Source organism: Abramis brama, assembly GCF_963993115.1.
Source record: "Abramis brama genome assembly, chromosome: 14".
In the NCBI taxonomy this organism is placed as follows: Eukaryota; Metazoa; Chordata; class Actinopteri; order Cypriniformes; family Leuciscidae; genus Abramis; species Abramis brama.
The window spans coordinates 30,824,136-30,842,714 of NC_139976.1; the positions used below are offsets into that span (position 1 = coordinate 30,824,136).

The window sequence follows — 18,579 nt, forward strand, 5'->3', positions numbered from 1 at the left end:
AAAATCCAATAAAGACTACAAATAAACACTGTCTCAACACCAGAGGTGGCTAAACTAAAGAAAAAAAAAAAGTGCATGGATAAATCCTTTATAATAAATAGAATTGATTGATTCCATGGTGACTTAGAGGAATTCAATGTCATTACAAAGCTGGAAAGAGCCAGGATATTTTTTTACATAACTCCAATTGCGTTTGACTGAGCAAAGAAAGTCATATACACCTAGGATGGCTGAGGGCGAGCAAATTGTGGGATATTTTCATTTCTGGGTAAACGAATCCTTTAAAGACAGTCCATCAGCCAATCAGTTACGCCTTGATTTAATATTTATGTTGCGACAGGCTGATTAATGACTGAAATAACAAAATCACAATACTTACAGAGACCAAGAAGGTCTGAAGAGCATCTCCATCTTCTTCATAGACAAACTGTCCGAGCAACTGCCCCTCTTCCTGCTGCTCGTCATCAAGACCCTTTAACAGAACAGAGACTTCTTTTTTTACTTTGACCAAGATAAGTCATCCTTTGTCTAATATGTAGAAAGAAGTTAGTCAGTGCTGGGTAGTAACTGATTATATGTAACCTGGATTACATAATCAGATTCCAAAATTTAAATACTTGTAATTATGTAAGAATAGTAACTTTTTTTATTGAATTCATTACTTAACGTAATCATTGATTCTTCCTAATTTTTATATAGTTTAATCTAGATCAGCCACTAGTCAGGCTAGGCGACTATAAATTCATGGTAAATTGAGAGCACAGCATAAAATATTAATCTTTTTTTTTAGTTAGTGAAAAAACACATTCAAATCAGTGTTATAAACAAGTCAGGTCAAAAGTAAATCAAAGTAGTCAGATTACACTATAAAAATTGTAGTTAGTGATGTAATTACTACATGACACATTTTAGGTAATGTAATTTGTATTCAGTAATGGACTTCAATTTGCAATCTACCACAGCACAAGTAAAAACAAATCTTATTCATTAATATAATTCATTGGAGAGAAGTAGAAACCCTGATATTATTTGAATTCCATGTGTACTTACATATACATTGAAGTCTCGTGGGGCACTGCTAATGTTGCCGGTGGGCGACAGGGATTTGGGCGTATGGTCCAGAGAAAAGGCTGTAGGCACAATCTTCATGGACAAGCCGATCACCAGATAACCATATGAACCTTTAAATGCCCAGCAGTTCCCAGGATGCACGTCTGGCTGTAGGGACAAATGGATGAAGAGAAACAGTGATAAAGACAGAAGAGAAAGAGACCATTGGAAATCAAAGCTTGAATTTACAAATGAATACACATGAAATGAGAATTCTCAAAGGTGTCAGACCTGTATGACTACACGTGGTGACTGAGAGAAGTACCACAGCGGGAGGCCAAACAGACTCATCAGTGCCGTTTTGGTGTTGAAGGACTCTGAGCAACGAGTGCTTATGATGCTGCCTCCTACAGACACAAAGAAATGCAGATCTTGTCATATTTTGGCTAGTATCATGCATTAGACGTTCGCCCAACAGTCTGTGGAAATAAACACGAGATTCGAAGTCGTCATGTGATTGGTTGAATTCTACAGGATTTCAAGGAGACGTGTATCGCGCATCCGCCTGGAAACAAAGTCGTTGTGACGCCAAACCCCCTCATGGAATAAGAAAAGTTGTGTTCACAGCTGTGACAATGAGCGCTTATCAGGATCAACTAAATCATTGGGAGATCAGCAGAAAAAAGAAAAACAGCCGTTGCAACAGAGTGAATAGTGGTTAACGTTCTGCATTTATAAAGCGGCATCGAACAGCAATCACACCGAATCGTTGTTCAGACCGTTGACTTGTTACTTTTGGAACAAGCCCAACATAGAAGTTGTTTGCCATAAAAAAGCACCTCTTCAGAGGACCGAATCACAAGCTGCTATTGTGAATGCGCCACTCCGCTGCTGTGTGTGTGTTCCGGTGAGAAGAAAAACTGTTATATATTGGCTCTTTTATATATTGTTCATCCAAAGCATCACTAAATATTTAAAGGGGACCTATTATGCAAAATTCACTTTTGTATGGTGTTTGGACATAAATGTGTGTTGGCAGTGTGTGTACACAACCACCCTACAGTGATAAAAATCCACTCACTCCTTTTTTTTTAATCCCCATAAATCATAAGCAGTCTCTCCAAACAACCTGTTTTCAGAATGTGGCTTTAGTGACATCACTAAAGCCACAGGCCCCGCCCACGAGTGTTGACTGACACTGCCGTTATAACTTAGACCTGCCCTGATCGAGTTCACTGCGAGTTGTACACATCAGCCATTGCTGCAGCAATGCACTCACGAGAAGCGTCGAAGCATCTCCCAAGCGTTGAAGGTGTTGTAGCTGGATGTATTCATTCACATAGCTCTCTCTATTTACTCTTGAAATCTGCCAGCCACTGAAGACAAGGTGGATTCATTTTGTTTTCAAAGAAAATGCTCCCTCAACTCTACAGAAATTTGTAAGTATGTAAGTTACTTATGCACTTCGTATACTGTTTACTCAGCTCTAACAGTGATTTTCTGAAGAAAAACTGATGCTTCATCTTTTGTGTGACATACAGTAAACTTTATTAAACTCATCAGTATATTTTGTGTCATCATTCAGACAATTCAGATCGTCAGACCAAGTCCTACAGCAGGCTTGCATTAATAGTGTATACAAGCAATGCCAAATAGGTTATAATCGTAATTAAACTAAACTATACCTGTTCCAACTCCATACAGCATATATTCTCTGACTCTGTAGGCATTTTTATGGTCGAAATGAACACCATTACTGTGACTGTCTGTTTTATTATTATCATCTTCCCTGTTCTGGCTCTGATCGCGGCTGCTTAGGCTCCGCCCCCTGTGCCGTGAACATACACACTCTGGGGACATCAGAGACTTATTTTACATCTTGTGAAAAGGGGCATAATAGGTCCCCTTTAAATGTTAAGTTCTGATCTATCATTCTCTTACTGTTACATGATTCAGTGACATTACAAAGTGAAACTATTGAAGGTGTTTTTCACTGCACGTTTTTCAATTAAAAAAATCTTTCAGTTTTAATCATTTTTTGTGAAATTATTTGGTAGTCAGAGGTGTGTGTGGTTGGGGCGAGATTTCTTTAAGGGGGGGCGCGACCAAAAAATGTTTGAGAACTACTGAACTAAACTGGATTTTCAAAAGTATGCACCAGTTTAAATAAACTTGCACAACGTTCTAGAATGAATTTCACACTGATCTGTTATTGTGGGAACATCGACTTTACATTTTCAAGCCACTAAACATGACGCTGAAGAAAACGAACTGCGACTGAAGCAACCAATACTTGTCAATGTCCTCTTGGGTCGTCCTTGGCCAATGAAAGCTGCAATGGAGCCGTCAGTCTGAAGGACTTGTAGATCGAACTGATATGCCATTTCGAACAAAATCAGGGCAAAACGAACTTCATTTGGAGTTAGTTTTGGGAGTTCAAAGCAGCTTGCCAAAGCAAACTTTCCAGAAAAATTAACTTCGACTAATAAACACCTTTGTACTACCATTGGCCTGCGCCGATTACATAATAGGTAGGTTTCCCAATCTCTAATTCCATGTTGTACAGTTCTACAATACGCGAAAAACGTTTAAAAACAATTTGAAATCCATCCATAGTTAACATCATTACAATACCTCCAGATTCCAATGCATAGTCCACCAGACCAGTGCGGTCTTCAGAGTAGAGCTTCACTGCATTGTTGACAATCAACTGTACATGCTGAGGAGAAAGATCAACAAAACACAAAAGCAGCATTACATATCTGACAATAATTGGGTTACTTATTAATTAGCATTCTCAAAGACGAGTTCTCAAAAGCTTACTTCCTCAGAGAGGCCTGCCTCCCCTGTGGCTTGTAGTACAGTCTGAGTGATTGTCTCTTTAGTAGGCCTTGACTTGCCCTCCTCTACCTGAAGGGACAGGTTACCCAGAATGCTGCTCTCCAGCATGCTGAGTGAAGCCTGAAGTTCAGTGGTGCTCACAAAGTGATCAGAGAGCCACTGCAGGAGAGATTCAGGAAGCTCCAGCTCTACTGCTCGGTCACTGCCGTAAAACAGAGACTTGATTTCCCTTTCCACCTGCTCGGACACCTGCAAGAGAACAGATCCAGGAGTTAGGACACCATTTAAGACTGTTCAGACTGATCTGCCTTTTGGTATATTAGACTCTTTAGTTGTCATCTCATTTTTAGTTGTCAAAAAAACTTCAAAATACTTTTAACTACTGCAAAGCAAATGTGATGCAATACATTTTATTTGTATATATTGTTATATGAAATTTATAAGACCACATAATAGGCGAATTACCAGTATTAACCCCAGATTAATTCAATCAATGGAATTTAACTAGTGACTGCTCAAAAACGGTCCAAATTTATGAAACCTACATATTAACAAAACAAATATTACACAAATATTTTGTTTGAAAATATTCTACTTAACCCTCTACTGCACAGTGTTGCCATATGGCAACATACCCTTTCTTTGGACATTTCTTGAAATTTGAAAATAAACATGAGCTCTGAATGGTCTTAAATTCATGGTAGAACCTGGTGGTAACCAATGATATGCTTTGATGACATTACATGACACTACACACCCTTGCACTGTCATTCTTTTCACACACTTTTGATGACTCCAGTTGCTGAAGAAGTGCTCGTGAATATGTGAAGATTTGCCTAAATTTTTCATATTTCTTCAGAATTTAACATTACATCAAGCATCTGGGATAAGTTCTAATCTTTTTTCAATCATTGTCACATTGTTTTGATATTACTATTACCTTTTTATTCAATAAAATAGGTATGTTGCCATATGGCAACATTGTGCGGTAATGGAACAATATTTTGCCCATGCTAATGCAGAGTAGCTTTGTATGAATGACAATGTATGGATGCACTGATATAGTTGGATGGTTGTATTCTACTCATACATTTATATATATTTGTATATAAGTAAAGTAAAAGTAAAGTATAAAAGTAAAATTTTATTACTTATTTTGTTTAGAAACTAAAGCCGTCAGTGTTCTATGACAAGGCTGAGAGGATATACCATCTCATGAAAGTGAGGATGAGCTAGGGATCAGTGATGAGGAGTATGAGAGGCAGGCAGAATTAGGCCTAGTAGACTCAATATGTAGTAGACTAAATGTTGTTGAAATAATCGTTTCACATTGAGTAGTTTCACTTGAACAGTTCTTATGAGTTTGTGTCAGATGTTTTGTAAATGTTGTTGAAATAATACTTTGAAAATTAGTTTCATATTTTGTACACAAAGCTCTTGAAAACATTTTAAATAATAAAAACAATTTAATTTCTAAAAGACAGGTCTGTAATCATCTATGAATTTCATGTCATTTTGGGAGAAAACACATCAGGCTGTTCCATTGTCGCACAATGTTGCCATATGGCAACGCACCCAAAAGTACCCCCCGAAAAAAAAGAATCAATAAGTGAATTTCTCCTTTTTCAGACCTACTTTCCTTATTCAAATGTAGACACTTTAGGATCTGTATCATATGAACTACAGCCTAAAGGGGTGTAGAGCAAAAGTTCAGATTTATGAAACGTCGGCTAAATTTGTTGTCTGTTTGTAGTGCTATTGTTGTCTGTAAAAATGTGTGTGCATGCATATTCATATTTATCAACAAAATTCAGTCCTGAAGGCAGTGGTTTTCAATCCTGGTCTTGGGGACCCACCACTCTGCACATTTCCTGTCTCTTATCTGAAGGGGGCGTTAACACACCTTTTTTTAAAAACTAAAAATCGGAAAACGTATGCGTTTTGGCAATTCTAACGGTCACCACATTTTCAAAGTTTGGTTTGCATACTAAAAACTAGGTGTTTTTTAGAAAAGTTTAACATTTCTTGCATTATAAGCGCTAAACAATAAGTGTTAATGTCAGGTATAAAAACTAGGTACAAACACTTATAGATAACAGATGGCATGGAGCACTTACTGAGCTTGAAAAGGAGGCCAGCTGCTCACATTTGTCTCTGCATCCCACCAGCCACTGCACATCATCTCTGATGCGATCCAAAGCCTCCTCTAGCCTCCTCACCTCTGCCAGCAAAGCCTCACTGGAGCCGCTTTCATCCTCCTCGCTGAAGAGAAACAGACATGCTTTACATTACAACATCCATTTACATGAAGTACCTGGAATATTACTTCAATCTGGTTTAATGTTTGAAAGACATCACTGTTGACCGTTTAAAGATAATAACCCGGGATCAGGGGTGGGCGCCTCAGCCTCAAGAATCTTTTGCAATGCGGGCTCTTGTTTTCTCTGCAGCTCCTAAATTGAACACATTAAATTGAAATCACCAGTTCTGCTGAATCTGTTGAATGTTGCTTATGGAATCAGAGGTCATTATATCATACTCAAAAAGCATGGGTACTGTGATGTGAAAGTTCAGAGTAACTTTGGGCCAGTGGTTTAGAGCCTTCCACAACCAAAACTAAATCCTGCAGCATGCTGATATAAACCACCTTGTGTGTTCCTGGTACAATTTGAATGTCACACCTCAGTTTTGCGTGCCAATGTCTGGAGCAGAGCCTCAGCTTCGGCGAGTCGAGTATTCTCTGACTGTTGCTCTTCTGCATGCTTTTCCTGACGCTGCAGACAGAAGCAAAACACATCAAATCAGGAACTAATTAATATGCTAAACAAGGACTTAAGCATTTTTCAATTAACTGAATTTAATCACACAAAAAAAGGTATTACATAACATATAACTGAAAATAAACATGTTAAGAATGGTGTTAAACTAAGAACAATGTAAAAGTTATGTCAGGATGTTAATCTCTAGTCGTCTCTGTGCTCTACACAGCTGGGAGTGAGTTTAGCTCACCCAAGTTACTCTTTTATCGTGAACTTCATAAACAGTTCACAAGTTTTGGGGTAGAAAAAAATAAGTAAGTTCTTGAAGTCTTATACCATGTCCTAACCAGATGCAATTTGATAAGATTCCAGTGACAAGTGATTTCTCTGCAACTACAAGATGGAAAAAAAAAGAAAGAAAAAAAAGCCAATCAGAAGAGTGTGTGGGCAGGCTCTATGCACGCACACGGCACTCGCAACGAAGTGGATAAGTACATAATCAAATTCATAAATATTACAGCATTTTAATATTAAAAATACTAATTGAGTTACTGAAACGATCTTTGTCATAGACCCAACTCAATGTGAACAAAAGTGTATTCTAATGGCTTCTGTGACTAACAGTATAGCAGACTACATGCATTAAAATATCAGTTGACACTATATCTCCCAATACTATGTCTTATGATATTTAAATGCTTAGTTGTGATCAAAACACGTTGTTACCCTCGATACAAACTACAGATGCAATGTAATGCAATGATGATTGAGAGATCATAATCATAAGCCTGATGTATCATTTGAACATGATTTTTCTAAAAATTATGTATTAAAAGCAAACCTTAGTTGCTTCACTCCAATAAGTGCTCATCTTGAAATATATCTAACAATATAAAAGTTCTTCTTACATCTACTTAAATATCTGTAAAGATTTCACCACAAAAAGAAAAGTGGAGGACATTTTTTACAATTATAATAAGGCCTTTTGCTGGCTAAAAAAAAGTATGAACTATTAATCAGATGAAAGGTTTTAACGGGTTTTTCATCAACGTTTTGATCATGCTGATAATTTAGAGATCTTAGAAATGTGTATAAACATGAGGCAATAGGCCTTATGGGATTAAGCATGATGTCACCTGTTGCGTGTTCTTGGCCTCTTTCTGCACTTCTCCCTTCAGCAGGCTGAATCTCTCCTCCAGCAGGTCTCCTATCCACTGGCCCAGGCTCTCTCTGTCTGTGTGTCTGTGAAGCTCTGACCGCAGCGTGTTATAGAGACTGAGCACTTCAGTGTGCTGCTCTTCCTGCCTGAGCAAACCCCCTGCCACTCGATCCCACAGCTGAGACAAGCTCTCCTCCAAATGCATCATCCTCTCTGCCTCCACTGACAGCACAGATGGCCTAAGGGAGGAGCGAGACATGATAGGGTAAGATGCCCAGCTTAAGAACAATGTGCTTATACTTTTACATGGTAACATATTTAGATCTACGTTTAGCATCAACCAGAACATTAAATGAAATAAATAAAACATTTGCTCATTTACTCGCCAACAAAATTACTAAAACTGGTCATATTGCCCTACTACTGTGATGAGATGGACCCCTACCTGAGGCGAGAAGACCCCCTGGCTCAACTTTTACACTTTTGATATTCTAATTTATATTTTTTTTAACGTGTCATTAAATGTTCAAGAGCCCCTGTGGTGGATATCATGTGTTTAATGTTGATTATATGCCTATGTGGTGGTTTTTTAAATATGCTTTAAGACAAACCATGTGCAAATTCATCAGCCAACACCATTGCTGAGTATTTTCTCCTTAAAACTGCAGTTTACCAAAGACAGTCTCAAAAACACGGTTTGAAATTGCACGCTCTCAACTTCAAAAACATGTTGTAACCAATCACATCTCAAACGCGGGCGGGCTTTAGCATATTACTATGCTGCGAAGTAATCCTTTGCATAAAGTTCATGAAAATCCAAACTGACCTTATCAACTTAAATACAAAAAATAAATAGTGATATTTCTCTAGCTATTAATAAATTGGGCACATATCACAGGGTTTCTGCACACTTTTTAAAGTCAAATTTAAGGCTTTTAAGACTTTTTTAAGACCCGAAGAAATCAAAATGAATACCATGCATTAGGGGTGTGCAATATTGAAAAAATATGTCTCCATACTTTCAGTTTTGTTGATAATGATTAGATAATATTTGACTGATTGTGTTTCTGTGCTTGGTGCCATGGCTGGTTTAGGCCTGTTGTTGACAGCTGACTGACGAAGATATTCATATTTTTCATATTCTATGCAGTGGTCAGTTCACAGCAGTGACAGAAGTTAACATTTTTTATTAAGGGGTAATATTCGCCATCTTAAATTGATTTCCAGGGGCATTTTCACCTATATATGGACATTTGTAGATGTATGCATCACCTTTTATGTCAAATTCTAACATTAAAATTAAATTCTATTAGAATAATTACACAATACCACGGTTACCAGTCAAATTAAATCAATAAATCAAAATCCATCTTTGCAGTGCAGAGGTGACACAGAAGTGGCATCAGATCTGGCATTAATATATTTACATTGCATTTACAATTGCATAAATAAAGCTATGAGATTGTTAAATATGAACTAATTTCTAATTTAACGTTCTAATTAAAGGGTACTTTAAATGTGAAACTAAAACTGCCAATATGTGGCAGCAAGTCACTGTCGTAATAAGTGAGTTGAGGGAGTCATTCATTCAACCGATTTGTTCAAACGACTGATTATTTCGGGAAAGAAGCAAGTGATTGTTCATTGAATCATTAAATTGATTCGTTCAAAACGCGGATTCCATTCAAAAAATCATCGCTGTCTGTTGCATTGAGACTGCTATGGCTTCATTTTGAAATTCTCGTCTGCGAAATAAAGGGAAAACAAACAATATTGACAATATTGTTTATAAATGTATCTCACAATGTTAATTTATTGTTAATTTAACTGTTATATAAAATAAATGTCACATTTGCAATTGTGCACGGTAAAACGGAACTCTTGCTGATGTGATATTGTAGGCCTATGATAACAACATAATATGATATAATAAATATAAGACAAAAACTCATTTGTGGGCGCCAGTGGCGGCTCCAGAGATTTTCTGTTGCAGGTGCTATGGGGATGCTCAACACTCAAGAGAAGGTGCTTTGAATTTTGGGGCGTTTCATTATGGAGGTCGCATCGGACCACCATAATGAAACGCCATCATGAACAACACCATAATGAAAGTATACACATGCGTACATGCCCACATTAACTATACTCGTTCTGCGACTATAAGTATATATATACTGTATATATATGTAAAAGTATTCAAGGGCTATAGACAGGGACGCAACTACCAAGTGTCAGAGGGGTATGCAGCAACATTTTTGGCAATCATCAGTCTGGTGCACTTTGAGAGTTAAAAATTAAAAGCTCCAACCCATATTCAGTGTGCAAATTAAACAAAGAAAAAATCAAACCTCTTTTAGTTAGTGTCAGTCTACATTGATTACACTACTACATAATAATAGTTAATTAATCCCATGATAGTAATAGCCATATATTGTAAAACAAATGCACTGAAAAATAAAGGAAACTTTCATAATTAATTTTGTACTAATTTCTATACTTGAAAGAGTATATTTCTATACTTCACATTAAAGATGTGATTGGGCCAGCCCAGTGTCAATCAAGAAAAGAACCAATGGGCCGCTGATCTACGCGTTTCATGGGGTGTCAGAAAAAAAAAAAAAACTAACGCTGAATTTTTTTTAACCAATGCATTACACCGGCACTAACCCATGCGCCGCCAATTAAGCAAAACAAAACGAATGGGCCGCCGATGTACGAGTTTTATGGGCCGTTAAGACAAAAAAAAAGAAAAAAAGGTATGAGATGTATCGGCCCAAAAAGCACGTCGGCCCACCGGGAATCTCCCGGATGGCCAGTAGTCTACATGCCTGGACGTCACACTTTAAATCCTACCTGTTGCCTTTCACCATCCACTTATTTACAGTAGCTGCTGTCGCATCAATTGACATGCCATCTCCTTTTCCCTCTTTCTCTTTCTAGTCCCCGACAGCTTTTTTTGCTTTCTCCATCTTTTTCGACGACAACTCACTAACGTTACTCGTTCCTGCTCGCTCAGCGCTCACGGCGACCGCAACCGCCCCCGCCAGCGCGCGTCCGCTCGCGATTTTTAAATTATTATTTAATTCCTGTTTTTAACAACATGAAAAAGACTATTCAAACATGACATTAAAATATAAATATAAAAAAATTACAGACATTTCTTGGGGGTGCTGGGCAGGTGCTATGGCTATTATAGGGGGAGCTACAGCACCACCTGGCTCCTCCCTGGCGCCACCACTGGTGGGCGCTAGTAGTAGTAGGCTAAATTGCACTGTTGAAGATGTAATTAGTAGCTAGTAATTACATTATTTTTTTTAGAGATGTACCCAACACTGTGCATAAAGTATGTTAGGAGATTAATGTTTTAAATATAAACAGTTTTAATGTACAAATATTAATTGATTGAAAATATAATATAATATTATAATATTAATATTAATTTAAAATATAATAGGCTTAAACCAGGGAACAATAATAATAATATTCAGTGAGGGGAAGGGGTGTTTGGGAAACAGTCAGTATTTCATTTGATGCCAGTAGTGTGAATGTGTGTGTTTGAACTGTCTGAGCAGCTCCAGATGCAGCAGAGTTCTAACTGTGGTGACATCATATTGAGAATGCGTCATGGCAACTCTAAACGACAACTCTGACTCTGGTCTACTGTTGGTGTGTTAGGAGTAAATCGATTGAAAGACTTGAGACTTTCTGCAGATATTGAATTATTTTAGTATTCGGTGTCCATAATGGCGCTGTTTAGAAGTATATTTAGTCAATTGTTTGGGTGTTTTGCTCACTTTTTGCGCAGAAGGGAGACACCTCAGAGAGCACAGCAGTATGCAGCGCAAGAATTAGCGGCTGGATATAGAGAAGCTGGAGAAAAGAAAAGTAAGGTGAGAAAACGGAGGAAACAGAAGATTACAGGGCCAACGCCACTTCTTGTGGAGGTCAAACCTCTGCATTCTACAGTCAGATCTTCCTTCTTAAAGCCAATAGAGGGAGAACTCCCAAAGCTTCCAAGTGTCTCCGGACACCTCGCTCTACCAGGCACTCGCCTCAAACCCCTGCCGCCAGTGACAAAACCAGCCGTGCATCCTGAACCAGTTCCAGCACCTGAGGATGAGTTATCCCTGCCATCTTCTCCGCTTCAAGTGGATCTTCCCAAACCGTCGGCGGCTCATCCATGTTCAGATGAAGTTGTTTCCTTCCGACGCTCTTCATCCCAGATGCGTCCTGCGAAACCACAGATGCATCCATTGGCGGTTCCTCCGCGTCCCACTCCAGCACCTGATGAACTGTTTTCCATCCGACGCTCTTCATCCCAGATGCGTCCTGCGAAACCACAGATGCATCCATTGGCGGTTCCTCCACATCCCACTCCAGCACCTGATGAACTGTTTTCCATCCGACGCTCTTCATCCCAGATGCGTCCTGCGAAACCACAGATGCATCCATTGGCGGTTCCTCCACGTCCCACTCCAGCACCTGATGAACTGTTTTCCTTCCGACGCTCTTCATCCCAGATGCGTCCTGCAAAACCACAGATGCATCCATTGGCGGTTCCTCCACGTCCCACTCCAGCACCTGATAAACTGTTTTCCATCCGGTGCTCTTCATCCCAAGTGCGTCCTCCCAAAGGACTTCCTCCGAGCCCCACTCCTGCACCTGATGAAGTCGTTGCTCTGCGACGTCCTCCCAGCCGGAAGCCTCAGCCGTTCACTTCCCCGTTTGAGCCACTTCCACAACTCATGCTGGTTGACATCGAGGATGAGGAGAACGAGCATGTGGAGGACAGAGAGAAGACCATCAGTGACTTACTCGAGACTGAACGCTCCCAAACGCCAGAGGCTGAAATGAGAGCGAGAAAGATGTTTGCCTGGTTGGAGAAGGACAGCGAGGTGCAGGAGGAAGCGTGGGCGAGCGAAGTGGAGGAGATCCAGGGATTTGAGGAAGAGGAAGGTGACCCCAGGGAAATGGGAGACTCCAAGGCCATGCAAGGCCATTCGGATGAGGCGTCTCAGATGGATGAGCACATGATGAGGCTCTTCTGTGTAGCCTCTCCTGACGGCCCCAAGACTGAGACCCAGCACAAGGCGACCGTCCAGAAAATGTGCAAAAGGAAAGTGCCACTTTTTCTGTTCACCTGGGCAGAGGAGAAGGCCAAGAAACAGGAGGAGAAGAAAATAATCAAAGAGAAGGAGCGAAGAGAAAAAGAGTTGCTGCTTGAGCGCTACACGAACGATCCGAGACTGAAGCACTTGTGGATCAACAAGCACAACCGCAACTACAACTCCTCCTAATGCAGATCATCGTCCCTCCTCACCTTTAACCTGTGTAAATAAAAAAGTTTGCAAACTAAAAGTTGAAAGATCCATGACTCCTCCTGACTATGAAAACATAAAACACGTGTAATATGAAGTGAATCAATTTGAACTAATTTGAAAAAAATAATTATTTGTTAATCAAGTAAACCATAGTTGCTTCAATCCAGTTAATCTCCATCTTGAAATAATATCAAATGTATTCTTATATTTACTTTATAAAAGTCAGTAAAAAAAAAAAAAAAAAGATTTCACTGCAAAAAGCCACAACATAAAGATGGACATCTTTATAATTATTCTAAAAGGCCTTTTACTTGCTTATAAAAAAATAAAGACAACAGAAGGCATTTAGTAGATTGTATTCAACAAGTTTTTCAGCAGTTGATCATGCTGACGATTCAGAGGCCTTCAGATATTCTGATATCAAATATGGTGCAATAGACTTTATAGGGTTAACTAACAAATTACATTAATAATTATAATTTTTTGCCAGCATTTTGGGAATAAATTTAATGGAGGATGAAGGGAGTTGAAGGATGATTTTAATGTTTCATTTATGACGTGGAACATCATATTAGAAAGTCTCAGTCTAGTGCATAACTCTTAATGCATGTCTACTGTTTAGAGCACTTGACCTTTTTAAACTAAAGATTGGTTAAATAATACAGATGCTAGACAATTAATCATAACTAATTCTTTCTTTTGTTTATCAGACGGCAGTGAAGTTTGCCATATAAACGCACCCAATCCTTTTTAAAATAATAAAAAATAGAATTTTATTTGAAAAGCCAACCTATAAAGATCACATGGCAATTACAAAATCCTTTGCATAAAGATCATGAAAATCCAAACTCACTATATCAACTTAAATACAAAAAAATAAATAGTTATATTTCTCTAGCCATTTATAAATAGGGCACATAGCAGCTGGCAAAAAACAAATGAAAACAAAAAGCACAAAGTTGAAGAACTTAACAAAACTTACATTTAGTCTAAAAGACATTCTTCACTGTTTTGTTCGTAGAATTTTGTGGTGAATTCTAACAGATAATAATAATAATAATAATGAAAAAAGCATAACCCTGATGACTGACAAAATTGGAAACAGTGTGATGCATCAGAATGAGACGAGTGCAAGTGCTGAGTCTGACCTTGAGGCCTAACGGTACATGTACCAGCATGCAATCGTATATTAACTGTAGCGCTATGGCACATTATTTGTTTCTTAAGAGTGACTATTCCTCTTTTTTCCAGTGCATGAGTGTATATTTATTTCCAGTGAATTACATAATCAGATTCCAAAATTTAAATACTTGTAATTATGTAAGAATAGTAACTTTTTTTATTGAATTCATTACTTAACGTAATCATTGATTCTTCCTAATTTTTATATAGTTTAATCTAGATCAGCCACTAGTCAGGCTAGGCGACTATAAATTCATGGTAAATTGAGAGCACAGCATAAAATATTAATCTTTTTTTTTAGTTAGTGAAAAAACACATTCAAATCAGTGTTATAAACAAGTCAGGTCAAAAGTAAATCAAAGTAGTCAGATTACACTATAAAAATTGTTGTTAGTGATGTAATTACTACATGACACATTTTAGGTAATGTAATTTGTATTCAGTAATGGACTTCAATTTGCAATCTACCACAGCACAAGTAAAAACAAATCTTATTCATTAATATAATTCATTGGAGAGAAGTAGAAACCCTGATATTATTTGAATTCCATGTGTACTTACATATACATTGAAGTCTCGTGGGGCACTGCTAATGTTGCCGGTGGGCGACAGGGATTTGGGCGTATGATCCAGAGAAAAGGCTGTAGGCACAATCTTCATGGACAAGCCGATCACCAGATAACCATATGAACTGAAGGATTCAAATTTAATAATCTATTTCAAATATGCTTCCTTACATAACATCACGGTAAAGAATATTGTATTTAGTGTTTAAGGGTAAGATAATGATTCTGCTCAGCAAAGTTGCCTTTCCTGTTTTCTCCTCATTGTCTTTAATGGCTCTTTGAGTCCCAGTATCACTCAGAACTGATGGGAGTAGCACACGAATGATTCACTGAGAATCTCACCTTTTGTTCTGCAAATGGCTTTCGGACCCAAATGGCCCTTGGAGCCTTATGCTGATTGAATTAGGATTGGCTAGACCCTCAGTCTAGGGTGTTACCTTAACCTGTATACTCATTTACATGCTTTGTTTGAATTTGTCTCCACCCCCAAAAGTCCCTCCTCCTAAAATGCCTATAAGATACCATGTAAAGTTATGTTAGATTAGATCATGTTGGACGTTTCTACAGCCGCGTACGGCGGAGTTCTCAATAAAGAATAACTTCCGTTGAACGCTGTTGGATTACATTTTTATTAAATGTTTAATTTAGTTTTTCCACTGCAATAGTATATAAACTGATAAAGTTTAGTAGACTGATTTCAGATGATTATGGAGTCTCCAGCAAAGAGTCTCCTTTCCTGCTAGACCTGTTTTCTCTATTGTGTTTTAAATGAATCAGATCACTTGATTCTCACCTTTCGGAGCCCAGACGTTGAATCGTTAGGTTGATTGACTTTCACCTTTTGTCTTTAATGGCACTGGGATGGCTCTTGGAATTTGAGTTCCTGGCCAGTATCAGCATGTGAATAGTTATGCTGATTCAATTGGACTCAGAGTAGGGTGTGTTCCTACTTCATTTGCATGCTTTGTTCAGAGTCTCCACCTCTATGTAATCCCTCCCCCTTGGAATGTATATAACTACAATGCATACTGTATTAGATTAGATCATGTTGGAAGTTTCTACAGCCGCGTAAAGTGGAGTTCTCAATAAAGAATAACTTCTGTTGAACGCGATCCCGACTGTCTCACTGGTCTCTGCTTCGAACAAAGAAAACTTTACAACAGACAACTGTCTCACTGGTCTCTGCTTCGATCAAAGAAAACTTTACAACAGATGGTGCCGTGAGCCGGATGGAGAAAAAAGGAAACTCAAAGAACTGAATCTTAAAACTTCAAGCTTCCTCCAGATTGAAAACTTCAAGCTCAAAGATCTCAACAAAGCTGACTGAGTTCCAGACGCTTCCTCCAGATTGAAAACTTCAAGCTCAAAGATCGCAACAAAGCTGACTGAGTTCCAGACGAATGTTTTCTGTAAAACCAAAGACTCTGTGAGTTTCACTCCATTCAAAGAACCAATGCAGACCAGTACAAATGTTTTCCTCTGCGCCGTTCAGAGAAGTAGTTAACAAACAGCTGTAGAGTTTGGTTAACTAAAGATAAGCTTCTAAAAAGTTTTCTTTTAGAGATGAAATTGATCCTCTGTTGATGGCAGGGAAGATTAACAGTTACATGTTAATATTGTGTGTATGCTCTTGCTAGAGAAGACCTATCTGTAAGCTAGAGAATTAGCTTTAGAATTAGATTTAGCCTCATGTGCTAATAAGATTGTACCCTCTGTTTGCAAGACAGTAGAGAGAAGTTTTTTTTAGTGTTTGTTTGTGGTAACAGAAATTCACAAAATGTTTAGGAAAAGTACTAGACAGATTACACCTTTTTGGACAGATAGTGAATTCAAGTCTTTGTTATCAGAGCACATGGACTCAATCGTGACTGAGGAAGTCAGATTGAATTTAACAAAGAAATTTGGCATTGATCCAGGCAAAGTTTGGTCAATTGAAGATTGTAAGAAGGTACTAGGAGAAAGTATTCGCAAGAACAGTGTGAAAAGTTTTATATGTTGTCACAGAGAATTTGGTTTAACCCTAGCTACAGAACAGTCTTAGCGCAACTCCGAGCTAGAGAAACAGATCAAAGAGCTCCGTGCTAGAATATCTTCATTGACTAATAAAGTAAACCGCAACAAAGATGCAGAAAAAACTGATGTGGAAGAAGTTAGTCAGCCTGATAACAATTATCCTGACTTAAAAGCTTTCTTTGAAACAAATGTAGCCATCCAATCAGTAACTGATTCAGTGCAGGTTTGTGGGGCTAGGAGAAGATCTCAGGGAACTAAAAGTGTTACTCCGAACTCTTCTGTTGTCCAAATACAAACGGTTGCCAAAACATCTTTAGGTCCTAAGGATATAGATAGACTCTCCCAGAGTTTACCCTCAGCACGCACAAATTTTTCTGAATTTAGAAGAGCATTGTTCAGTAAAATGCATCTTTACGACATGTCGTTGCCGGAAGTCACACAGCTGATGTCACAAATTCTAACTGAATCTGAATTCAACAATTTTGAGTCTGCTGTTACTTCCGAACTGCAACATGTCAGTAAAGGCGATTTGAGAGAAGGTGTTTTGAAAATCCTAAAGAATATCTTAGGACCCAAAATCGATTGGTCGAGAGTTACTAGCTGTGTACAAGAGAAAGAAGAAACTGTGAGTGAATATACTGAGAGGTTCTGTCAGACCGCTGCCGCTTACAGCGGAATTGCTGACACTTCAGAGCAGGTGCTAGGTGATAATGGTCCCCTAGTTCGCGCATGGTTTCAGGGTCTTCTGTCAGAACATAAAAAGGCCTTGCCTTACTTAGAACTAACATGGTCCAGTAGAACCCTGCAAAGCAACTTGGACAAGTTAGCTACTTGGGAAAGAGACTCTGATGTCAAGGCAAGAGTAAAAATTGCAGCAGCATCCTTTAAGGTCAATTCAGAGAAACAGAAACGCAAAAGTCCTAGAGAAGCCAGTTGTTCTTACTGTGGCAAGCACGGACATTTTGGAAAAGAATGTAGAAAAAACAAAAATAACTTAAGACAAGTTAACAAGGTTAACCAGCTTCTGCTTAGCCTGCTTGATATTCTGAAGCAGCCCCTCCCCTCCTCGTTAAACTCGTGGGGCAACTTGATACGGTGTTAACCATTTAGGCTGTGAGTGCTTAATTTCCCCAGTAACTCACAACAAAGATGAAAGACTTATTTTTGTTTAATAGAACAAAAGGAAAGTGACTGTCTCAGCTTTTGTTTGGGGGACATTCAGTATACTCACAGCCTTAAAATGTTATACTGCAGAACATTACAATCAGACACCATCCTCTGTTAATTATGTTTATTAGGACTGATGTTTCACTGGAGAATGGAAATGTGCCAATTTTCTCACACACTGTACAGTGTGTACACAACACAGGGACAGAATAGGACAAGGACAGTGAGGAGCCCAGGAAGAACTGGAAGCAACAGGCTTTCGGGGGCCAACCCTGTGGTGAAGATTCCCTTATAGGCCCTTCCCAACCATAGTCCATCCTCACCTCACTGGTCCATAGGTGTCAAATAAATTAAGAAATAGGGAAAGAATGAAACGACAACAGTAGACTCTGAAAACGATAGAACCATAGTGTTTAAACTGCTACAACCGTAGTGTTTTGAAGAAATACTGCTCTCTGTTTTTCTGTTTTCTGTCTTACAGTGTGCAGATAAAACTTGATGGTTTTTTCCGAGATCCATAT

The 18,579-nt window shown here is 38.5% G+C and overlaps 1 protein-coding gene across 1 annotated transcript in view; it reads right to left on the bottom strand.

The window, feature by feature from the left end:
• The window catches only part of LOC311096545 (uncharacterized protein), a gene marked incomplete at its 3' end in the record, with an annotated part of 74,826 nt that extends 59,836 nt beyond the window's left edge, over window positions 1-14,990 (bottom strand). Inside the window, exons 1-9 of the mRNA XM_084135742.1 lie at window positions 14,874-14,990; window positions 7,787-8,048; window positions 6,573-6,665; window positions 6,274-6,344; window positions 6,009-6,153; window positions 3,874-4,140; window positions 3,685-3,769; window positions 1,342-1,457; window positions 1,051-1,218 (exon numbers count right to left, since the gene is read on the bottom strand). Of these exons, the coding sequence (XP_083991868.1) occupies window positions 1,051-1,218; window positions 1,342-1,457; window positions 3,685-3,769; window positions 3,874-4,140; window positions 6,009-6,153; window positions 6,274-6,344; window positions 6,573-6,665; window positions 7,787-8,048; window positions 14,874-14,881 (1,215 nt within the window). The 5' untranslated portion in view covers window positions 14,882-14,990. The remainder of the gene's footprint in view (window positions 1-1,050; window positions 1,219-1,341; window positions 1,458-3,684; window positions 3,770-3,873; window positions 4,141-6,008; window positions 6,154-6,273; window positions 6,345-6,572; window positions 6,666-7,786; window positions 8,049-14,873) is intronic.
• Between the last annotated feature and the right edge of the window lie 3,589 nt (window positions 14,991-18,579).